At 51.4% G+C, this 22233-nt stretch overlaps 1 protein-coding gene and 1 long non-coding RNA gene across 13 annotated transcripts in view; one reads left to right on the top strand and one right to left on the bottom strand.

Annotated features, from left to right (window-relative positions):
- Positions 1–22233, bottom strand: part of sgcd (sarcoglycan, delta (dystrophin-associated glycoprotein)) — a 198129-nt gene that overhangs the window by 56021 nt on the left and 119875 nt on the right. The window contains exon 1 of one of the 12 annotated variants that reach the window (XM_023962870.2): positions 16125–16327. The exons of 10 other annotated variants lie outside the window; for them this stretch is intronic. In XM_023962870.2, coding sequence (XP_023818638.1) covers positions 16125–16127 — 3 coding nt within the window. In that variant the 5' untranslated portion in view covers positions 16128–16327. Of the gene's footprint in view, positions 1–6056; positions 6699–16124; positions 16328–22233 lie in introns of those variants that run through there. One more of the 12 variants, XM_023962868.2, reaches the window with a different exon arrangement.
- LOC144983724 (uncharacterized) lies at positions 1894–4084 on the top strand. Its single transcript, XR_013647505.1, has 3 exons — positions 1894–2057; positions 2737–2994; positions 3654–4084. It is a non-coding gene; the product is annotated as an uncharacterized LOC144983724 (long non-coding RNA).

The raw sequence follows: 22233 nt of genomic DNA, 5'->3' as shown, positions 1-22233 counted from the left end.
GCCCGCGATGGCTTTCCTGGCTCCTGCTGGTCCGTGCAGCAGGCATGCAGTGCTGCAGGGCAGCACACGTGCGCTCTGCTGGGGGGGGGTTGAGCCCTCCCCTCTCTAAAACAACAGCGCTTTAGCCTGCAGACGTTCCAGCAGGAACATTATTCTGATGTGACCTTCACACGCCGGGAAGGAGGCCTCCGCCGTCTCCTGGAGGGAGCGGCACTTCTGCAGAGCTTCAGAGGTTAGAAAGCATCAAGATTCCCCCCCAGCCTCTTTGTTGAGCCACTGACCGGCCACTCCGTTCTGGCACAATGACAGGCAGTTTAGTTAGCAATCGCATTGACTGATTACCCCATAAGTGGTCTATAACTCCATTATAGCCCCTCTGCCCCATTGATGTGCTGATAGTAATGATTAATGATGATTCTAATTGTCTGGCTGTGAGGACCAGAGCAGCATCGTTCACTTCTGCCGCCGTAATAACGGCCTAATAACTCCCTGCAAAAATACTATTTACTGTCCGCCGGGCTTTGGGCCGCGAGCCTCACAGCAGCAGAGCCGACTGCTTTAGACAAGCCGGAGCCCCGCCCCCTGAGTGGAACAGGGCGGCGAGCTGCTGGAGGAGGACGTTCTGCCTCAGGAAGCGGCGTTTAAAGAACTAATCTTCCAATGAGCAGATTCTTCTGCTGTAGGTCGGAACATTCTGTTCAGAAACGAGATTTTACAGATGAGGTGATCACATCTGTGAACTCCAACAGGTGTGCACGTGAAGAAGTGAGGCTGCACAAACACATCAGTCACTCAGAGACTGGGTTTCTCCTGCGTTTGTCATCTGTCGGTTGTCAATTGGTCGTTTAGTCGGTTGGTTGAATGTTGGTCGGTCAGTTGATGGTTAGTCGGTTTATTGTCGGTCGGTTGTTTGGTTGATTGTCATTCGGTTTATTGTCGGTCGGTCGGTTGGTTGTTGGTTGATTGTTGGTTGATTGTCGGTTGGTTGTTGGTTGATTGTTGGTTGATTGTCGGTTGATTGTTGGTTGATGTTGTTCTGCAGAATCAGAGCTCAGCAGAACATTTTATGACTGATCAATTATGATCAAAGCAAAACTGAAGAGTCTGAACACCGGGGGTGGGGGGCATGTGTGGGTTCTGAAAGCCTTCAGTGGGGGGCAACACTCAGCAGCAGCAGCCACCTGGGGGGTGTGGGCGCTCTCTGCATTTACCTGGAGAGGCTCTTTAACCCCCCCCCAGAAGAACCAGACTCTCCTGTACCTGATCTGTTTGGACCGTCACACCTTCAGAAGGGGGGGGGGGGTCTCCAGCATTAGGTGATATGTTCAACAAACAGAGGTTTGATCATGGAGGGAGGGGGGGCATCCACATGCATTTTCCAGAACCGGGGGTTCTGCGGCAGAGACCCGGTCTGGAGAGTGGATCACACATCTGCAATGAAAGATCATTTCTGCAGCTTCAGTGATTTTCCCGCCTCTCCGTGCACGCGCAGACTACTGATGGCGTTCCAATAATGGCGGCAAACTGACTGAGAAACAGATTGGGGGGGCTGGTTGGAGGCTAAGTAATGGCCACTCTCACCAGAGTGCAGGTGTGTGAGTTAAGAAAATGGAGCTGAAGAGCCGGGGAGGAGGAAAATAAGTGGCAAATTGGAGGCAAATCAAATCATTGGCCTTTGGGCTGCCCCCCTACACCCCCCCCCCCCCCCCCCCCCCCCCCGGCTGGTGCTGCTTGTTCAGCCAAGTCTTCATTCAGGAAGCCTGAAGAAAACCCAACGGTCCACAAACAAAGTCTGTCTCTGATTAGAGAGAAATGGGCTTTTACAAAATGTTATTGGTCACTCCTGCTGCCAAACAGACTGCAGCCCCCCCATTAGAGCCCTTATGGACCCAACGGGGGCCCGCTGGGAGCTGCAACAACCCCAAACACAGACACACAGAACAGCAGCTGATGCAGGAAATCAAGTTTTAACGGCAAATCTCTGAACGTTTCTATCGCTTTGGCTCTCAAGATACGACGAAGACGCTTTGATGAAGACCTCGGCGGCCTGTCAGTCGGTAAAAGGCAGAACTGACCTTTGCTTTTCACTTTTTCACAGGCAGTGAAGTCCTGACGGCTTCAGGACGAGAACCCCCCCCCAGCGGCGTGCTTTCAGCCAATCACAGCCAGGAGGGTGGATGCTGATTGGTTTGGTTCTATCCAATCAACGCGCTTGAATTCCTATGTAGTGCACTGGACATTTGGTAGAATGGAGGCTATTAACCATTTAGGCCCGTTTGTCTGTGAGCAGAACCCAGAAGGACGCCAAAGCCCCAACACGGCTCTGGATTTGTGTTAGTGTAGCGACCAGCGTGATTACGTTGATACAACAGTAGACCAGAAGAGACTGCAGGCTGATGCTATGTTGCTGAATGACAATGAAACTTAAGAAGAAAGAAAGAAAGAAATGATCAAAGTGGACCTTAAATAAAGTGAAAACAGCACAATAACAAAAAAAGATATGTTTGGAAAAATGCCAGAGCCGGGTATCGAACCAGCGAGCTTCTGCACCAATGAGCTTCCCCATTGATTTAAATGGAGGCAGAAATCCTGGAATATTTGGAAAAGTTCAAGGATTTGAAGGAGCAAAGGTCACAGCTGGAAAAAGCTGAAAGAGCTGAACATTTGAATAGTTGAACGGTTCAAATAAATGAACATTGAAATACAAACATTGAAATATCCTTTTTTTTCCTTTAGACATGAGTTCCTCCAAAACGCGACCCGCCGTGCGACTCAGTAGAATCTGCTGACTAAGCACTGACGTCAATCCAGAGCAGAGTTCTGCTTTTGGATTTGCTGCTCCATCTGAGAGACGGGTCAGAATCCTGGTCAAAGCCAACCGACACCATGACTGAGGGGCAGAGGCACCTGATTGGATAGAATCTCGATCTTGTCTGCGATTGGCTGGTTGGTGACACAAACACAACGTGGGGAACACTAAAACAAAGATAGAAGGTGAGATTTGAGACGACACAGACTCAAAAATGGGTTCTGAAAGCAAAGAAAACGATTCTGAAAGCCAACATTTCATGTTTTCAAAGTTTCGTTTTTTAATCTGAACATTTCGTTTGCACTTTAAGAGATTCTGATTTAACAGACACTCCTGCTCCTCTGGAGGCACAAACAGAACCTGTCTGTCAGCTCCTGTCATTTCTGACATGACGGCAGACAGGAGCTGCACTCTCCGGACCAGAACCAGAACCATCGCGTTCGACGTTGTAAAGTAGAAGGTAGCTGTGAAATACAGGCTCCAGCAACAGTGTTAGACTATTGAATGGATGAACGCTTTCATCCTCTCAAACCTGGTAGCAGTGATGTCCAGCCCAAACTACACAACTTAACTGTTTCCATACATGATCAATACAATGTGTGGAGCACTGTTCACACGCAGTGGTACTTTCTATTTTTACAAACTGAAGCCGTTATGAACGCTCCCTTTCCCTTTGTTCACTGAATGCATCTGTGTTTTAAAAACCTGCACTTTCATGCCATCATCTCCATGAAAACCACAAATCCAACCTTCATTGATTTGCTTTTTGCAGAGAAAGAGTCGTGTTCTTCTGTGAGTCTGTCCTAATGGAGTTTGTGTTTGTCGTCCTCCTGTTTGTGCTCAGCAGCCACAGCTTTGGGGGAGCGGACCTCCAGCTCCGTCCCACCAACAGGCTCCATCCTTTCATCTGCAACACCGACGGTGCTGGACGGAGCTGCAGAGGAGGGTTCTCCAGAACCTCCTCAGTGGATCAAGTATTTCAGCGTCTGCAGCTTTGACCGTCTGAGTGAACGGAGCTGAAACTAAATGCATCAAACACAAGTTAAAAACGAGTATGAGACCCCCCCGCTCTGCTTGGATTACATTTCTGTGTGGATAAAGTAACAAACTGGAGACAATCAGCTGATTCCAGGGAGGAGCTGCACAGTCAGAGCTGGGGGGGGGGCATCCAGCAAAGCCAGGACTGCTTTAGGGAAAAGCATCCAACACAAGAGGAGCATTCAAGCAGGCTTTGACACAGACTCCAGACAGGTCTGGGGGGGGGGCCTAAGGCCAATCACAGGCTATAAGAGGAACCCCCCCCCCCCCCCCCCCCCAGCAGACTCTCCTACACTGGCTGAGGACTAGAACCTCCTCTATGCCTGTTTTGACAGGGAAAACACCCCCATCATCCCATCTGGCCCCCCCTCCACCTCAGCAGCACTGCCCCAGTCCTGAGGGGGTGTGCAGCGGAGCTGACGGCCACCTCCCCAGCACCACAGTCCCCCCCGTTCCTGAGCAACCAAACGTCACATGACTACACACTTTCTTCTGCTCCTGACTCACAAGAAAGAAACCCTCCAACGTTATTTCACTCTTCATCGTCTTCGTCCTCCATCATCAGGAGGCTCTGCAGGAAGATGTCCAAAGACCCAAACCACGTTTTCACTGAACCTTTTGTGTCCTCATGCATGAAGAAGTCGTGGAGACGAGTCACAAATGTCACATTAATTTAGCAGTTTTTTCCCCCTAAAACTGTAACGTCTCTACGTTCCTCAAAGAACCTCATCGAGCCGCCAGCGTCTCGCCGCCGCAGACCAGCAGGAACCTCTTCTGGGTGACTTTCAGAGTCTGTGACTGCGTCAGCAGAAAAGCAGATGTTTGCAGAAAGCCTGATCTGATTGGAGGTTTGTCCGATGAAGGTGGAGGGGGGAGGGGGTCGGAATCGGAGGAGCGCCGGAGGAACACGGCGTCCTGCGGGATCAGAGGCGTGACGGGTTAGCACCGCCGGCTGCCTCCACCCCACCAGGGACGCGCAGACTTTTAAATTGCCTGTCTCTTTTGGTGCCTGTTTCTCCTCCCCCCCACCCCCCCACCCCCCCACCCCCCCACATCTTAATCATTGCTGTGTCATGAACCATAAACATAATGTGCTTTGCAGGGAAGCAGCCCTGGGGGGGTGATGCTGAATTATAACAGCAATAACTGTTTGCGCACCACTTCAGATGAACTTTTCACAGCTTGTTAGAGCCGGAGCCTCCAGCGCCGGCTCACCTGTGTGGACAGGTGAACCTCAGAGGGGAAAGAAGATTCTGAACGCTGTTTCAGCTCTGTGGTACTGCAGGGTGGGGGCGGATGCCGGTTTGTCTCCATAACTCCACAACCTTTTATGCCATCAACAGACACCAATGGATTCTGATGCAGAATCAGAATCTGTTGGGCTCATGTTAAATACATACATGACTGAATAGTTACAGTAAATCATGAAGCATTAGCTATGCAAACAAAAAAAACACACTAATTTATCATTTTGTTCATGTTGACGCCTGTTCTAACAGACACCGGCGTCCCGTAGAAAGACGGCGGTTTCTTTGACCGACAGCTGCAGTTAAACTTTGGCTGATTTTAGAAGATGTTCGGATCTTATCTGATTCTTTTAACTCTGTTTCTTTAGCTTGTTTGCATCAAACTAGAGGGATTGGATTGAGTCAGAATTTCAAATCCATCTGAACTGAATAAATATTTGAGCCTTTTCCGTGTTTCATTCCTGACGTCACGTTTGTCACTTCTTTCTTTCTTGAGAAGATAAAATGTCTTTTTCAGCAAACGGATGTGTTGGAGTTTGAGCTAAATGAGCTTTAAAGCCCCTGAAAGTCAATCAGAACTTTAGATCTTCTTGGCTCCAAGACCAGAGCCCAGCTGACAGGAAGGTTGTTTGTTTGGCGCCGGCTTGGGTTTCCCGTTTACCGGGGAATTGGCGTCTTCTGCTGACTTCCTCCAGCGTCTGGATCTGCAGCTTCCGCCGTCGTCTGCGGGGATTTTGGAGGGAAAGCTCGTGGATTTGCCGTCCTCTTTCCAAAAGCACAAGTTAAAAATCAGAATTTCTTTCAAGGCCAGAGAAAGCTTCACAGTGACATCTATGAGGGGGGGCTCACTGGTGTTGGGGGGGGTCTTTTCTCAGCAGGTGGATGAAAAGGAAAGATTTCTTTTTCTCCTTTTAAAGTTCTCTAAACATCTGAACCCCAAATCTTTCAGCTCACATTCTTACCTTTAAAGATTCATGAGTGCTTGATGAAAACTCCCATGATGCACTCTGTTCTGACCTTTCAGAGTCAAATCTTGGGTTTCACAGAGAAAACAAAAAGCTTCCTTCAAACTTTGACCCAAATCGATCAGACGTGTTAATGCAGACCAGGATTTTCTGTAGATTTCAGCACCGTCCCTTTCTCCCACAAAACCATCAGTTTTCCTACAAAAGCTTTAATGTAAAGAGACCTGCTGTTGGTAACCATGGTAACCTTTATAATTACGGGCTGACAGTGTTCATTCCATTAACTGCTGAAAGGAGAGAAGCTTTCAGGAAAAATCGACCATCATCAGGCGTCTGAGGGTCTTTTTATCCAAAGAGCTCCACAGTCGTTTGGGTTTTTTCGCTGAAGGAAAACTGCCGACCCAGCAGAAGCAGCCGGTGTTGGGCCTGACAGTCAGCTGTCCACAAACTACCGGGTGGGTCCGGAGAGAAAGCCTTCCAGAGGAAAAACGGGGTCAAAAGGAAAAAAGGTTCCTGACGATAAACTATGCTGCTGCTCTGAAGGTTCATGTTGGACAGCCATAACCAGAAAAAGGCAGATAATCCACAGGAAAGGACCCGAGGGTCTGAAGCTGTGCTGGGGGAGAACAGAGTTTTGACTCTGACAGTAACTACACCCTCTGTGTTCTCTGTCCCACCTCCAGTCCTGGACAAACCCCCCCTTCCTTTGAAAGGGAGCCGTCTTTGAAGGAAAGACGTGTCCCACCCACCCACAGCTTCTGACGAGCAGAAACACAGACGGGTCGTTTCCGAGGTCACCGACCGAGTTCACTCCGCCCAACTCAACAACAATGTGACTCTTGGGCGGGGCAAAGTAAAGACAGAGAGTTTTGTTAAGTCCCCAACAGCCAATGAAACAGAGAGGATCTCTGTGGCCCAGATCCTGTGGAGGTTCTGGAGGACGACTGTCAGTGAGACCAGCAGGACGTCTCTACACCTTCAGACAACATCCGGTTCACTTCAGTCCAGAAGGACGTCTGCTTCCTCTACAGACCTGCTGACATTCCAGACACTTTTCAGGTTAACCAGTCAAACCAAAGACCAAAAACGGGCCTCCATGCCCCCCTGCTGGACTCTCAGCATGAAGGGGTTGAACCACTAAATGGTTCCCGAGTGCAGCTCACCGCCCCCCCAGGGGAGGGGTCAAATGCAGAGAACAAATGTCCCACACCTAGGTGTGTGACAGCTGATGGGACTTTAACTTGATATTTGAAAAGAGAGATGGTATTTCTGTGGCGTTTCCATTCTGGCGACCGTCATGAGGAGAGGAAATGAGTGTTTCTGTGACAGAGTCGGTCTGTGTGGACACGGGCGCTTACGGACCACGTGCACACCCCACACATGCAGCATGTGTCAGTAAGGAGTGGCCTCGAGTGTGGCGTTCAAAAGCACCACCTGTACATCTTAATCGTTCCATCGTCCTTATGAAACTCTACGATGCATTAACCAACTGAACAGGTCAACCGCCATACAGGCCTTAGATCAAACTCTGAACTCCTCTGTTGTCTTGACTGAAAGTTTTCCAGACAGAATCTGGAACTATTATACGTTCTGCTTGGAAACATTCCAACTCATGGTTAAATGGAGATCCTGTCAGCTGCACTGGCTTCTCAGAACCTCCAGAATCCAATTCAGACTCCTCCTGTTCACCTTGAAGGCCCTCCATAACCTGGCTCCTCCTCATCTCTCAGGACGGACGTTTCCTTGACGGATCTGGTGATTTCACCGTTTCTCTTCTGTCTGAGACAACAGGATAAAGTAATTCAGGTGTACGTCCATCCGTCCTCAGTCTCTCCCAGCAGTCCACCTTCCACGCCTCCAGTGTTAATTTGAACCTCTCTCTGACAGCAGACTTTGACACCTCCAGTGACGGGAGCTTCCTGGAGCTCCAGCCCTTCCTCGGGAAAGGATGCGGTTCAAGCGGGTTGAACTTGCTTAGACGGCTGGGCTGACACCTCCTCAGCTGGTGGGTTATGAAGTCCGTCATTGAGGAAGAGCTCAGAGAGTAAAAAATCCTCCAAAACGTCTGAGTTCTCACACAGAGAAGAGCGGTTCCTCCACAGATCGCGCTGAAGTTTCCAGGCTGAGCAGGCAGCTCTGCATGTCTAAGAAGGGAGGTTGTGTTTGTGTGTGTTATTTTTGTGTTGCGCCTCCACTTCATTCATGACAAACACAGGGGAACATGGGCTGTAGCTCAGGCTCAGCGGGGGGCAGAGGAAGGTGGACGGAGCCGATCCTCTCAGAGCTCTGGATCCATCATGGCCGCCTTTCCTCACATGCATCACAACAATGGCATGTGATTATATGTGGGACAAAAGCACTTGTTATTATTTCCTGGAGCGCAGAAGCGCGGCTGACTCTGTTTGACAATCATCTGAGGTATTTACTGCCTTCACCAGAGGAGCTGCTCGGCTGCAGCTGTCCATCTTCTCAGAGGCCCGCCGAGCATTCATTGGTATGCACGCCGCCGCCTCGTTTGGGAGTCTGGCTCTATTTAGAACTACAATTTTTATGGTAAGTGCCGATCGGTCATGCTGTACCCTCTGAGGGACGTGATCTACCTACAAACCTGAGAGCAAGTTTGAGCAGAAGAACCGAGTCACAGAAAAACCAGGAGTTTAAAGTTAAAAAAAGGAGGAAAATGATGAAGTTAGAAAGGAGCAAGAAAACAAGGATGGACTTTTCCCCTAAAGCTCCTTAGAGTTAGAAATCTATACATTTGTTGCCGTTTCTGTTAGTGACATGGCGGCAGACATCAACATTCAGAACTGGAAACCTTCAGCCAGAACCCGAGGTAGCCACACCCACCCCACTCCGGAAAAAAAAGGTTTTAACTGCAGATCCTGACAGTAACAGTTCAGGTGATTCCTGTTTGAAACTTGAATAAAAGGTGTTGCTTAGTTCTCAACACTCTTGGGTAAGGATAACGGTCACGGTCACGGCCATGGTCGAGGCCGTGGTCACGGTTACGGACATGGTTACGGTCATTGTCACGGCCACGGTCACGGTTATGGTCACGGTCACGGCCACGGTCACGTTTACAGACATGGTTACGGTCATGTTCACGGGGTCATGGTCGCGGCCGTGGTCACGGTTATGGACGTGGTTATGGTCACGTCCGCGGCCGTGGTCACGGTTACAGTGACTGTCGCGGCCATGGTCAAGGTCACATGAGGTTATATGTTTTCCGTTTCCTGAAACCCTGAGAGTTTAATTCCGATGATCTGAAGGTAAATCCGTTCCTGTAGATCTCAGGAGGCACTTCCTGTCATCTGTAGATCAGTCTCACCGCACTTTACTCGAGTACTCTGGTGATGAAGAACCAGCACTCTTCCTCAAAACTGGTAGCACCCATATCCCAAATCTTTGTTTGTTCAGAAATAATTTTGTTTACAAATATTTTAATTTTTTTCTGTTTCTGATTCGCTGGAATTGAAACAAAGACTAAACTTTTGTTCAGTATTTTTACTCTTGATCCGCCTGAATTATTCAGGTATTTTTACATATCAGTACTTGTCCTGGAGTACAACTGTCTGCTCCACCCGGCTGGTGTTAGAAAGCTCCGCCTCCTCCATCAGGAGTGTTTCAGCCTCTAAAAGAACATCATTGTCTTCAGTTTCAGGAAACCAGGATTTCAGCAGAGAAATGACAAAAGAGGAGAACTGGTGGAGATCTCCAGCACCTCCTGGACGTTTGTTTGCCAGCTGACTCCTCCAACAGTGACCTGACCCCACAAAGCAGCAGACGGGGGGGGGGGTCATGGTTTTCAGAGGCGGGTGAGAAGTTTCTCACCACAAAAACAATGTTAATGGAACGACAAACCACAACCGCTACACAAAAACCTGCCAACATTTCCAAAACGACACCAGGATAAACCTGTGGATACAAAGAGATTCAGAAACTCCCGTGTAGGTTCAAACTGATTTCCCCTTAAACGGGTTCAGACTGGAAGAGCGTCCTGCTTCATATCTAGTTTCTAGCTCTCTCCTCTGAAATTCCCACAATTCCCTCTGCTCATGGCAGCGACTCATTAAAAATGTGTGTTTGTGGTGATTCGCTTTTGTAAATGATTAAAAAAGCCATTTGTGAGACTAAAAGCTGCTTCTGTCGACACGGCGGGATGAAAGTGTCGTCAGGGAACGTGTGCAGCAGAACACGGCGAGGAACCGCTGCTGTGGTCTCACATCGGGAACGTGTGCAGCAGAACACGCTTGGGAGGCCTGTCAGCTGACAACAGCGGCTGCCGGGCGCCAAACACGGGTTCAGCGGCGGTCTGCAGGTCTCCAGGGCTCCTGTTCTTTGGACTTTCACAGGAACAGAAGAACCCCCAGAAAACGGACACTTCAGAGTCCGTTTATTCAGGGGGGGTCCGTCCTGCCGATTTGACTTAGAGCATAAAGGGCCGTCCAGTAGATCCACTGTTTTCAGCCAGAATTCAGAGGCTGTGTCGTTTCTGCAGGAGTTCTTTCAAAATCCCCCCCCTGAGTTGTGGGCGGGACTGTTGCCGTGGACTAAGCCTGCCCCCATTTCCTGTCAGCCATTTCTTTACAGTCTCTCCAGCTAGCTTACAGCCCCTCAACCCCCCAACCTAACATTAGCGGTGCAACAAAAACAGCAGCAACATCAGATCCATACATGCGTCCGGTTCTGATCCAGATTCCAGCTCAGACCAGGAAAACAAAGACGTTCATGGATCTGTTGGTCTGCAGGTGGATGATCAGAAAGGGGCGGAGCATGGAGACTTTGGCTCCACCCACTGTAGCTCATCTGCTTCTGATTCACAGCGATTTGTGTTCAAAACACCGTTCATATTGGGGGGGTCTTTGAGGTCAGAGCGAAAACATCAAGAGGAACAGAAAAGGGAAAAGTCCAGCAGATCTTTGTGAACTGGATTTGATTCTGATTCAGAGAATTTCTGGATGAGACTGAAAAAGGAGTTAACTGATCCTGTCAGTCTCCCATCACACCTCCTTTTTCCTCCTCTGCCTTCGCTCAAACTCATTTTAATCAGCGTTCCTCGCTCACACCTGTCCATCTGTCTGCAGGGAGGAAGACTGTCAGAATCTAATCTGGAGAAAAATACCAAGAAAGTCTCCTTTTTTCATCACTGCCCCAAGTCCGGATGCAGGTGTGTTCAGGGCCGTCGGTGTCGGATGAAGTCCAGATTAGGTCCACATTAGGTCCACATTAGGTCTAGATTGGGTCTAGATTAAGTCCAGATTAGGTCCAGATTAGGTCCACATTAGGTCTAGATTAGGTCTAGATTAGGTCCATAGTAGGTCCACGTTAGGTCTAGATTAGGTCCAGATTAGGTCCACATTAAGTCCACATTAGGTCCAAATTAGGTCCAAATTAGGTCCAGATTAGGTCCATAGTAGGTCCACATTAGGTCCACATTAGGTCAACATATGGTCTAGATTGGGTCTAGATTAGGTCCAGATTAGGTCCAGATTAGGTCCACATTAGGTCTAGATTAGGTCTAGATTAGGTCCATAGTAGGTCCACATTAGGTCCACATTAGGTCAACATTAGGTCTAGATTGGGTCTAGATTAGGTCCAGATTAGGTCCAGATTAGGTCCACATTAGGTCTAGATTAGGTCTAGATTAGGTCCACATTAGGTCCACATTAGGTCTAGATTAGGTCCAGATTAGGTCCACATTAGGTCTAGATTAGGTCTAGATTAGGTCCATAGTAGGTCCACATTAGGTCTAGATTAGGTCCAGATTAGGTCCACATTAAATCCACATTAGGTCCACATTAGGTCTAGATTAGGTCCAGATTAGGTCCACATTAAGTCCACATTAGGTCCAAATTAGGTCCAAATTAGGTCCAGATTAGGTCCATAGTAGGTCCACATTAGGTCCACATTAGGTCAACATTAGGTCTAGATTGGGTCTAGATTAGGTCCAGATTAGGTCCAGATTAGGTCCACATTAGGTCTAGATTAGGTCCATAGTAGGTCCACATTAGGTCCACATTAGGTCAACATTAGGTCTAGATTGGGTCTAAATTAGGTCCAGATTAGGTCCAGATTAGGTCCAGATTAGGTCCACATTAGGTCTAGATTAGGTCTAGATTAGGTCCATAGTAGGTCCACATTAGGTCTAGATTAGGTCCAGATTAGGTCCACATTAGGTCTAGATTAGGTCTAGATTAGGTCCATAGTAGGTCCACATTAGGTCTAGATTAGGTCCAGATTAGGTCCACATTAAATCCACATTAGGTCCACATTAGGTCTAGATTAGGTCCAGATTAGGTCCATAGTAGGTCCACATTAGGTCTAGATTAGGTCCAGATTAGGTCCACATTAAATCCACATTAGGTCCACATTAGGTCTGGATTAGGTCTGGATTAGGTCTGGATTAGGTCCAGACTGCAACCCGTCACTAACTTTTCTGTAGATACTGTTCTCCTGCAGTGATTCTAGTGAACTCTGGTCTCACAGAAATCTGTTATTTCAGAGACAAGCTGAAGTGGTTCACCTGCTTCCACTGCAGCACAGTTTGGACCCCCCCTGCTCCGTCTTTCAGAGGAAGGTCAAAGAGGTTCTGCACAGGTTCAGGTCTCCAACAGCTGAGAGTTCTCTGTTTTCATTCATGAGGATTTCAGAGAGAGTTTCTGTCTTAATAAAAACAGAATCACGTCAGTTAATCTGAATCCAACATTCAATCTGCATCTTTAGTCCTTCACTGAGTTCTGGTCACAAACACTAAACTAATCCACTGAGAATCCGTTTGTTTTTCTGCAGAATCAGCAGCCGGTGACGGGATGGAAGCTGATGGAACAACCTGCTTCCTGTTTCCAGGTGGAGACGGGAGTTTGACCCCGACGCTCTTCTTCATTCACGTGGAATAATTCATCTGGTTTGAATGGAAACAACACCCCCCACCCCGACCAAAGAGTTCAGCTACAAATACGTCCAGGAATCTTTACCCCCCGCCTAAAATATGACTCCCCCCGTAAGACGAGACAAGGCCTCCACCACCTACATGCCCCCACAAGTATTCAATTCCCCCCTGCATGGGGGGCCGGTTATTTGGAGCTCGGACTGTTCCTGATATAACTGAGTGGAGCGGCAGCTGCTGCACGTCTGCTTGACGGGGGCGGGGCCAAGGAGCAGACAGGAAGCCCCACGCCTGTTTGGGACGCTAAACGGAACCAGGGTTTCTCACTGCTTCAAACTGGAAAAAACTTTATTGTCCAAATCATGAAGTATTTGTTGATAAGATGAACACTAAAAGGGTCAATTTGCTGGACTCCAATACGGTCAACGAGGGCGGAGTCTGGTCTGGTGGCGCCCTGGCAGGTCATCTCCATTGCAGATCATCCAGGGACACATTGGGGTTGTAAAGTGATCACGACTCTGCCTGGATGTAAAGTAGTCCGGTCAAACACCTCTGTTTTCAGAAGATTCTCTGAAGACTCAACACAACCACTACACACAATCTACACAATCTACAGACTATTCTGTCAACATAAACAGACAAAGACCCATCGGCTGTATCAGAGAGCCGGATCGAGTCCATAGAAAATGGTTTATTCCGGCTCGAACCAAATGAAGTCAGTGCAGTCTGACTGAAGACTGAAGCTGGAGCCACAAGACATCAGTGGGCAACATTTCTATGGCAACCACTGTTGCCAATCCGGAGTAAGCTAGTTGGAAGGCCACACCCCTACTTCTGAAAGTGGGCTCAAAACAATCTGTCAATCAAATGTTCAAGGTGGATGTGGCATTTGTCTTTCCAGCAGATCTAGCATAAACGTTATGAAGCTTTAAATCATAACCAAGGAGCTGAAGTTTAATGCAAAAACCAATCAGAAAGGTTTTAGGTCCAGTTGTGTCCCAATGCTGATGTTCACAGAACATCCAGTTCTATTCACCCAGAACACTGGAACGCCATCATACAAAACCCAACTGAGGCCCAACTAAAGAATCTATCACCCAAAGGACTTCACTCAAGAACCCCAGTCCAAATCCACAGAACCCATCCGGGTGTCCCTGAATCTGGGCGGCGTGGGAACCGCGGTGGCGTCAGGGGGCCACCGAACCCCTCCATCATAGCTGGTACTCCAACGACCTCATGCAGTAGGTCTAAACCAAAAAGCTTTGACCAAAAACGCACCGAGAAGAAACTGAAGAGCCACAGTTAGGATGGAGTCAGAGAGGAAACATTTTCACCTGTTTTGGTTCTTTGGGTTGGTCACCAATGCAGGCATCTATGAACTGTCTTCATCCCAAAGATCTCCTGGATATTAGAGAATGAACAGACGCTCATCTGTGTGTTGGTGATGGAGGGATCTCTACCAATAGGAGTCTATTGGTAGAGATCCCTCCATCACAGATGAAGGTCACGTTCTTCAAGCATAAATACTCAGATGTTTCTCCTTCTGAGGCCTCTCAGCTAAACATCTACGCTGATCGTCAAAAACTGAAAGCCCAGTTGAGACATCTGGGCATCAAATGGACTCTGCAGTCATCAGATGTACAGAACCTTAAACATGTAAATGTCTTCCAACGCATCAGGAGGTTAAGGAGGAACCCAGCTTTTCTTTGGTCTCAGAAGTCCATCCAGTTGGTCTCTGGAGGAACGAACGGCTGTGAAATCTCTGAATTCACTAAACTACAGTTGAGAAGCATTTACCGGTAATGCTGTATGACGTTAACATGAGCTGTGGAGTTTAATACTTCTCTAAAATACTATCAGTTAGCTCCTCCTCCACCTGGTGGATCATACCATGTAGACCAGGGGTCGGCAACCCGCGGCTCTGGGTGGTTCTGGAAAATAACCATTATGTTGTGGCGCCTTCAACACTGTTGGGATGTGCCAGCAGGCAGGGGGCGTGTCTGAGGCTGTGAACGCGGACCAGAGTGTATTATGGGATGGAAAGTTCTTCTAAAAAGACAGTACATGTTGAATGAGAAGTGTATAAAAGCCTCATCATGCAGAACCTCATCCGTGTCGTCTGTTGACCAGCTGCTCATCCCTGGAGCGGGTCAGAACCAGCGGAGCGGGTCAGAACCAGGCGAGCTGCTCCCCTGTGCTGACGACTACGGTCGGCTAGCAGTAAACAGGAAATGTTCATAACAATAATTAGAAACACAAAACTATTAGGTTAAAACTAAAATCTAAATGTCGACATTTTCTCATTTCTGTGTGACCATCGACCTGCGTCACCGCCACGCCTCCCGCCGGCGTTTAATCACAACAACGTTCTGACCCGGATGGGACAACGATGGAGAATCTGGAGAAAACTGAAGTTCCTGAAGACTTCCTGGCAGATTTGTCTGCTTTCAACAACTTTTCCAGAATCAATCTCATGTAACGAGGAAACAACAAAGTGTCAAATGTGGCGAGACATCCCAGAATAAACACGCAGCTTCTGCCCCAGAACATCCTAAAGCCCCAGTTCTTTATCAGGTCTGTCTCTGTGTTGTGTTGAAGTGTGAGTGTGTCCTGAGCTTCACTGTCAAGCAGCTTAACTGCAGCGTTTGCAGCATGAAGGTCTGACTTCCTGGAACTAATATTCCCGTTTTGTCTCCTGGCTGTGTCTGTGTCGTCCTTCAGCTTTATTGCTGTTCAAATCCACGTTAACCAAGTTTCCACGCAGCGTCACGCTCTAGTGTTTGATAACTTACTGCTTCTACATCCAGCTGTCCCACAGCACGACCAGAACCATGTGCCACGCCCCCCCAGGAGCCAGACAGCAGACGGTCCAAACGCTGCTTCTTGCTGCTTATTTATAGCAGCGCGTTCCCGAGGGGAAAACGGGATTCAAAGCAAATGGGATTCCGGGAATGGCGACCAGGAGCAGTCCCCCCACTAAAAAAACACAGTAGGAGAGAAGTCTACCCGGCATCGGAGCTCTGTCCTGGGGGGTTCTTGGATAGGAGCTGCAGGACTTTTCCTTCTTTTCTGCAGGAAGTTGAGCTTGGTTTGTTTGAAGCAGCAATCAGAGCTCACCCCCCCCCCCCCCCCCAGCCACACTAACAATCACAGTTAATGAGCAGTCACAGCAAACTTACCATGATTTCCTTCTTTCGTCGTCCCCCCACTCTTTGCTGGAGTCCCCCCCGCCGGCTGAGCTGCACTGAAAGTCGAGGCGGATAAAAATGAAGGTGAGCTGCTGCTGAGAAGCACGAGGCCTTCAGTGACCAGCCTAAAGTCAGGCAGACGCCCCCCCCCCCTTCAGACTTGTTGGCCTGTCAGCTTTTCCGATGACACGCAGCCCCCGCCTCCTTAGGTCAAACGCTCGGGCAGGGAGGCGTTTCCTGGCGGCCCTCCTCCCTGCCTGCAGATTCAGAGCACATGTGGGCTTGGGGTTTAAAGCCCAAAGGGGCGGGGCCTGTGTGTGTTATGTTGTCATGGCGATTCCTCGTCTCAGAGCTGCAGCTCTGAAATGTTTTCTCTCTGCTTTGGTTTTGTCCTCAGTGGGACGTTCCTTCTAAATAAACCCAGACTTTAGGTTGTAACTTATTATTCCAAAGTAATCCACTTCTTTACAATGGAACCTTCTATTTGCTCTGCAGTAATTAGATTACTGTTTTAGTTCCTTTAGTCATTGTACCTGCAGAAGTAGATCAATTTGAATCCACAGCCAGCAGCCAATCAGAAGTGAGGATTCCCATGGTATAGATCCTGATAAAGCACCGTTTCCTGTTGATGATGGATATTTTGTCCAATAACAAAGGTTTCTCTGTGACATCATTACTGTCTGGACGGTAATGAGAAACAGCTTTTTAGGACCTAATGACTAACAAAAAGCATGTGATGGTGTTTGGTCCAAGCGGCTTCTACCGGTCCACAGTGGATCTGGACCCAGGTTTAAATGTCAGATCTGGGTTTTCAAAGGAAGGTTGTTCTAAAGTTGACTGGTAAATTAGTCCAGGCAGTTGATGAAGGTGAAGCTGTTTCTACAGAAGCCACACTCATTCATCTCACGACACTTTGGTGTCAGCTAGTCGTTTTCATCGGGTCTCCATCTGGTCCAGGCGGTTCTGGCCGTGTCCGGGTCAGAGCGTGAAAGAGCGATGCTGGCTTCCCTTCCTTTCCTAAAGTGCGTCTCACCTGAATATAAATGTATTTAAACTCCCATTCATCAGCAAAAGCACCTTCTCTCTGCTGGTGCTGTCATTGTCAGTCATTCAGACAAACTCAGTTTTCCAGAGGAAGCTTCTGCACTGACAGGAGCTTCCAGAACGTTCCTCAGCTTCAGTTGCTGTAATCCAGAAACATGAAGACAGAGAACCTGGGACCTGCTCCTCGAACAGAACATGATAGCAGCAGGTTGAAAGACAACAACAGGACAGAGGGCTGCAGGCTCTGAGGAAAAGCAGGATGTGATCAGGAACATGGACGGGTTTGAAGCCTAAGAGGAAATCTGACTCAGTCATTATGACATAACAGCTCAAAGTGACTGACAGCAGCAGAAAACTTTTCTTCTTGATGGTTGGAAAGTCTGTTTGAACAGAATCTCTATTGACACGTACTGAGCTAAATACCAGAAAATAGAGAAATATTAAACCAAAGCTGTTATGTGTGTCCGAGTGATCACAGCTCTGTGTCAACACAGATGACCGGCGACTATTGATGACCTCATCTAGAGGGACAAATGTCCCAATTTGAAGACACCATTTTTTCCATCTGACAACACCTGAAGGGAGAAGCTGGAGGAGCAGGGAGAAGCCAGAGGAGCAAGGAGAAGCCGGAGGAGCAGGGAGAAGCCGGAGGAGCAGGGAGAAGCCGGAGGAGTAGGGAGAAGCCGGAGGAGCAAGGAGAAGCCGGAGGAGCAGGGAGAAGCCGGAGGAGTAGGGAGAAGCCGGAGGAGCAAGGAGAAGCCGGAGGAGCAAGGAGAAGCCGGAGGAGCAGGGAGAAGCCGGAGGAGTAGGGAGAAGCCGGAGGAGCAAGGAGAAGCCGGAGGAGCAAGGAGAAGCCGGAGGAGCAAGGAGAAGACGGAGGAGCAGGGAGAAGCCGGAGGAGTAGGGAGAAGCCGGAGGAGCAAGGAGAAGCCGGAGGAGCAAGGAGAAGCCGGAGGAGCAGGGAGAAGCCGGAGGAGCAGGGAGAAACTGGAAGAGCAGGGAGAAGCCGGAGGAGCAGGGAGAAGCCGGAGGAGCAGGGAGAAACTGGAGGAGTAGGGAGAAGACGGAGGAGCAGGGAGAAGCCGGAGGAGCAAGGAGAAGCCGGAGGAGCAAGGAGAAGCCGGAGGAGCAGGGAGAAACTGGAGGAGTAGGGAGAAGACGGAGGAGGAGGGAGAAGCCGGAGGAGCAAGGAGAAGCCGGAGGAGCAGGGAGAAGCCGGAGGAGTAGGGAGAAGCCGGAGGAGCAAGGAGAAGCCGGAGGAGCAAGGAGAAGCCGGAGGAGCAAGGAGAAGACGGAGGAGCAGGGAGAAGCCGGAGGAGTAGGGAGAAGCCGGAGGAGCAAGGAGAAGCCGGAGGAGCAAGGAGAAGCCGGAGGAGCAGGGAGAAGCCGGAGGAGCAGGGAGAAACTGGAAGAGCAGGGAGAAGCCGGAGGAGCAGGGAGAAGCCGGAGGAGCAGGGAGAAACTGGAGGAGTAGGGAGAAGACGGAGGAGCAGGGAGAAGCCGGAGGAGCAGGGAGAAGCTGGAGGAGCAGGGAGAAGCTGGAAGAGCAGGGAGAAGCCGGAGGAGCAGGGAGAAGCTGGAGGAGTAGGGAGAAGACGGAGGAGCAGGGAGAAGCCGGAGGAGCAGGGAGAAGCCCGAGGAGCAGGGAGAAGCCGGAAGAGCAGGGAGAAACTGGAGGAGTAGGGAGAAGACGGAGGAGGAGGGAGAAGCCGGAGGAGCAAGGAGAAGCCGGAGGAGCAGGGAGAAGCTGGAGGAGTAGGGAGAAGACGGAGGAGCAGGGAGAAGCCGGAGGAGCAGGGAGAAGCCGGAGGAGCAAGGAGAAGCCGGAGGAGCAGGGAGAAACTGGAGGAGTAGGGAGAAGACGGAGGAGGAGGGAGAAGCCGGAGGAGCAAGGAGAAGCCGGAGGAGCAGGGAGAAGCCGGAGGAGTAGGGAGAAGCCGGAGGAGCAAGGAGAAGCCGGAGGAGCAAGGAGAAGCCGGAGGAGCAAGGAGAAGACGGAGGAGCAGGGAGAAGCCGGAGGAGTAGGGAGAAGCCGGAGGAGCAAGGAGAAGCCGGAGGAGCAAGGAGAAGCCGGAGGAGCAGGGAGAAGCCGGAGGAGCAGGGAGAAACTGGAAGAGCAGGGAGAAGCCGGAGGAGCAGGGAGAAGCCGGAGGAGCAGGGAGAAACTGGAGGAGTAGGGAGAAGACGGAGGAGCAGGGAGAAGCCGGAGGAGCAGGGAGAAGCTGGAGGAGCAGGGAGAAGCTGGAAGAGCAGGGAGAAGCCGGAGGAGCAGGGAGAAGCTGGAGGAGTAGGGAGAAGACGGAGGAGCAGGGAGAAGCCGGAGGAGCAGGGAGAAGCCCGAGGAGCAGGGAGAAGCCGGAAGAGCAGGGAGAAGCTGGAAGAGCAGGGAGAAGCCAGAGGAGCAGGGAGAAGCCGGAGGAGCAAGGAGAAGCCGGAGGAGCAGGGAGAAGCCTGAGGAGCAGGGAGAAACTGGAGGAGTAGGGAGAAGACGGAGGAGCAGGGAGAAGCCGGAGGAGCAGGGAGAAGCCCGAGGAGCAGGGAGAAGCCGGAAGAGCAGGGAGAAGCTGGAAGAGCAGGGAGAAGCCAGAGGAGTAGGGAGAAGCCGGAAGAGCAGGGAGAAGCTGGAGGAGCAGGGAGAAGCCGGAGGAGCAGGGAGAAGCTGGAAGAGCAGGGAAAAGCCGGAGGAGGAGGGAGAAGCCGGAGGAGCAGGGAGAAGCCGGAGGAGCAGGGAGAAGCTGGAGGAGCAGGGAGAAGACGGAGGAGTAGGGAGAAGCCGGAGGAGCAGGGAGAAGCCGGAGGAGCAGGGAGAAGACGGAGGAGTAGGGAGAAGACGGAGGAGTAGGGAGAAGCCGGAGGAGCAGGGAGAAGACGGAGGAGTAGGGAGAAGCCGGAGGAGCAGGGAGAAGCCGGAGGAGCAGGGAGAAGCTGGAGGAGTAGGGAGAAGCTGGAAGAGCAGGGAGAAGCAGGAGGAGCAGGGAGAAGCCGGAGGAGCAGGGAGAAGCCGGAGGAGCAGGGAGAAGCCGGAGGAGCAGGGAGAAGCCGGAGGAGCAGGGAGAAGCCGGAGGAGCAGGGAGAAGCCAAAGGAGTAGGGAGAAGCTGGAAGAGCAGGGAGAAGCAGGAGGAGCAGGGAGAAGCCGGAGGAGCAGGGAGAAGCCGGAGGAGCAGGGAGAAGCCGGAGGAGCAGGGAGAAGCCGGAGGAGCAGGGAGAAGCCGGAGGAGCAGGGAGAAGCCAAAGGAGTAGGGAGAAGCCGGAGGAGCAGGGAGAAGCCAAAGGAGTAGGGAGAAGCCGGAGGAGCAGGGAGAAGCCGGAGGAGCAGGGAGAAGACGGAGGAGCAGGGAGAAGCCAGAGGAGTAGGGAGAAGCCGGAGGAGCAGGGAGAAGCTGGAGGAGCAGGGAGAAGCCGGAGGAGCAGGGAGAAGCCGGAGGAGCAGGGAGAAGCTGGAGGAGCAGGGAGAAGCCTAAGGAGTAGGGAGAAGCCGGAGGAGCAGGGAGAAATCGGAGGAGCAGGGAAAAGCCGGAGGAGCAGGGAGAAGCTGGAAGAGCAGGGAGAAGCCGGAGGAGCAGGGAGAAGCTGGAGGAGCAGGGAGAAGCCGGAGGAGGAGGGAGAAGCTGGAAGAGCAGGGAGAAGCCGGAGGAGCAGGGAGAAGCTGGAGGAGCAGGGAGAAGCCGGAGGAGGAGGGAGAAGCTGGAAGAGCAGGGAGAAGCCGGAGGAGCAGGGAGAAGCTGGAGGAGCAGGGAGAAGCCGGAGGAGGAGGGAGAAGCCGGAGAAGAAGGGAGAAGCCGGAGGAGGAGGGAGAAGCCGGAGAAGAAGGGAGAAGCCGGAGGAGCAGGGAGAAGACGGAGGAGTAGGGAGAAGCTGGAAGAGCAGGGAGAAGCCGGAGGAGCAGGGAGAAACCGGAGGAGCAGGGAGAAGCTGGAGGAGCAGGGAGAAGCCGGAGGAGGAGGGAGAAGCCGGAGAAGAAGGGAGAAGCCGGAGGAGCAGGGAGAAGACGGAGGAGTAGGGAGAAGCTGGAAGAGCAGGGAGAAGCCGGAGGAGCAGGGAGAAACCGGAGGAGCAGGGAGAAGCCGGAGGAGCAGGGAGAAGCTGGAGGAGCAGGGAGAAGACGGAGGAGCAGGGAGAAGCTGGAGGAGCAGGGAGAAGACGGAGGAGCAGGGAGAAGCCGGAGGAGCAGGGAGAAGCCAAAGGAGTAGGGAGAAGCTGGAAGAGCAGGGAGAAGCTGGAGGAGCAGGGAGAAGCCTAAGGACTAGGGAGAAGCCGGAGGAGCAGGGAGAAGCTGGAGGAGCAGGGAGAAGCCAGAGGAGCAGGGAGAAGCTGGAAGAGCAGGGAGAAGCCGGAGAAGCAGGGAGAAGCTGGAAGAGCAGGGAGAAGCCGGAGGAGCAGGGAGAAGCCAGAGGAGCAGGGAGAAGCTGGAAGAGCAGGGAGAAGCTGGAGGAGCAGGGAGAAGCCTAAGGACTAGGGAGAAGCCGGAGGAGCAGGGAGAAGCTGGAGGAGCAGGGAGAAGCCAGAGGAGCAGGGAGAAGCTGGAAGAGCAGGGAGAAGCCGGAGAAGCAGGGAGAAGCTGGAAGAGCAGGGAGAAGCCGGAGGAGCAGGGAGAAGCCAGAGGAGCAGGGAGAAGCTGGAAGAGCAGGGAGAAGCCGGAGGAGCAGGGAGAAACCGGAGGAGCAGGGAGAAGCCGGAGGAGCAGGGAGAAGCTGGAGGAGCAGGGAGAAGCCAGAGGAGCAGGGAGAAACTGGAGGAGTAGGGAGAAGACGGAGGAGCAGGGAGAAGCCGGAGGAGCAGGGAGAAGCCAAAGGAGTAGGGAGAAGCTGGAAGAGCAGGGAGAAGCCGGAGGAGCACGGAGAAGCCGGAGGAGCAGGGAGAAGACGGAGGAGCAGGGAGAAGCCAGAGGAGTAGGGAGAAGCTGGAAGAGCAGGGAGAAGCCGAAGGAGCAGGGAGAAGCCGGAGGAGCAGGGAGAAGCCGGAGGAGCAGGGAGAAGACGGAGGAGCAGGGAGAAGCCAGAGGAGTAGGGAGAAGCTGGAAGAGCAGGGAGAAGCCGGAGGAGCAGGGAGAAGCTG

This window comes from Oryzias latipes, chromosome 14 (genome assembly GCF_053564925.1).
Source record: "Oryzias latipes strain Hd-rR chromosome 14, Olatipes_Hd-rR_3.1".
Lineage (NCBI taxonomy): Eukaryota > Metazoa > Chordata > Actinopteri > Beloniformes > Adrianichthyidae > Oryzias > Oryzias latipes.
Note: the sequence above shows the minus strand (reverse complement) of the source record. Positions and strands in the feature narration are given on the sequence as shown.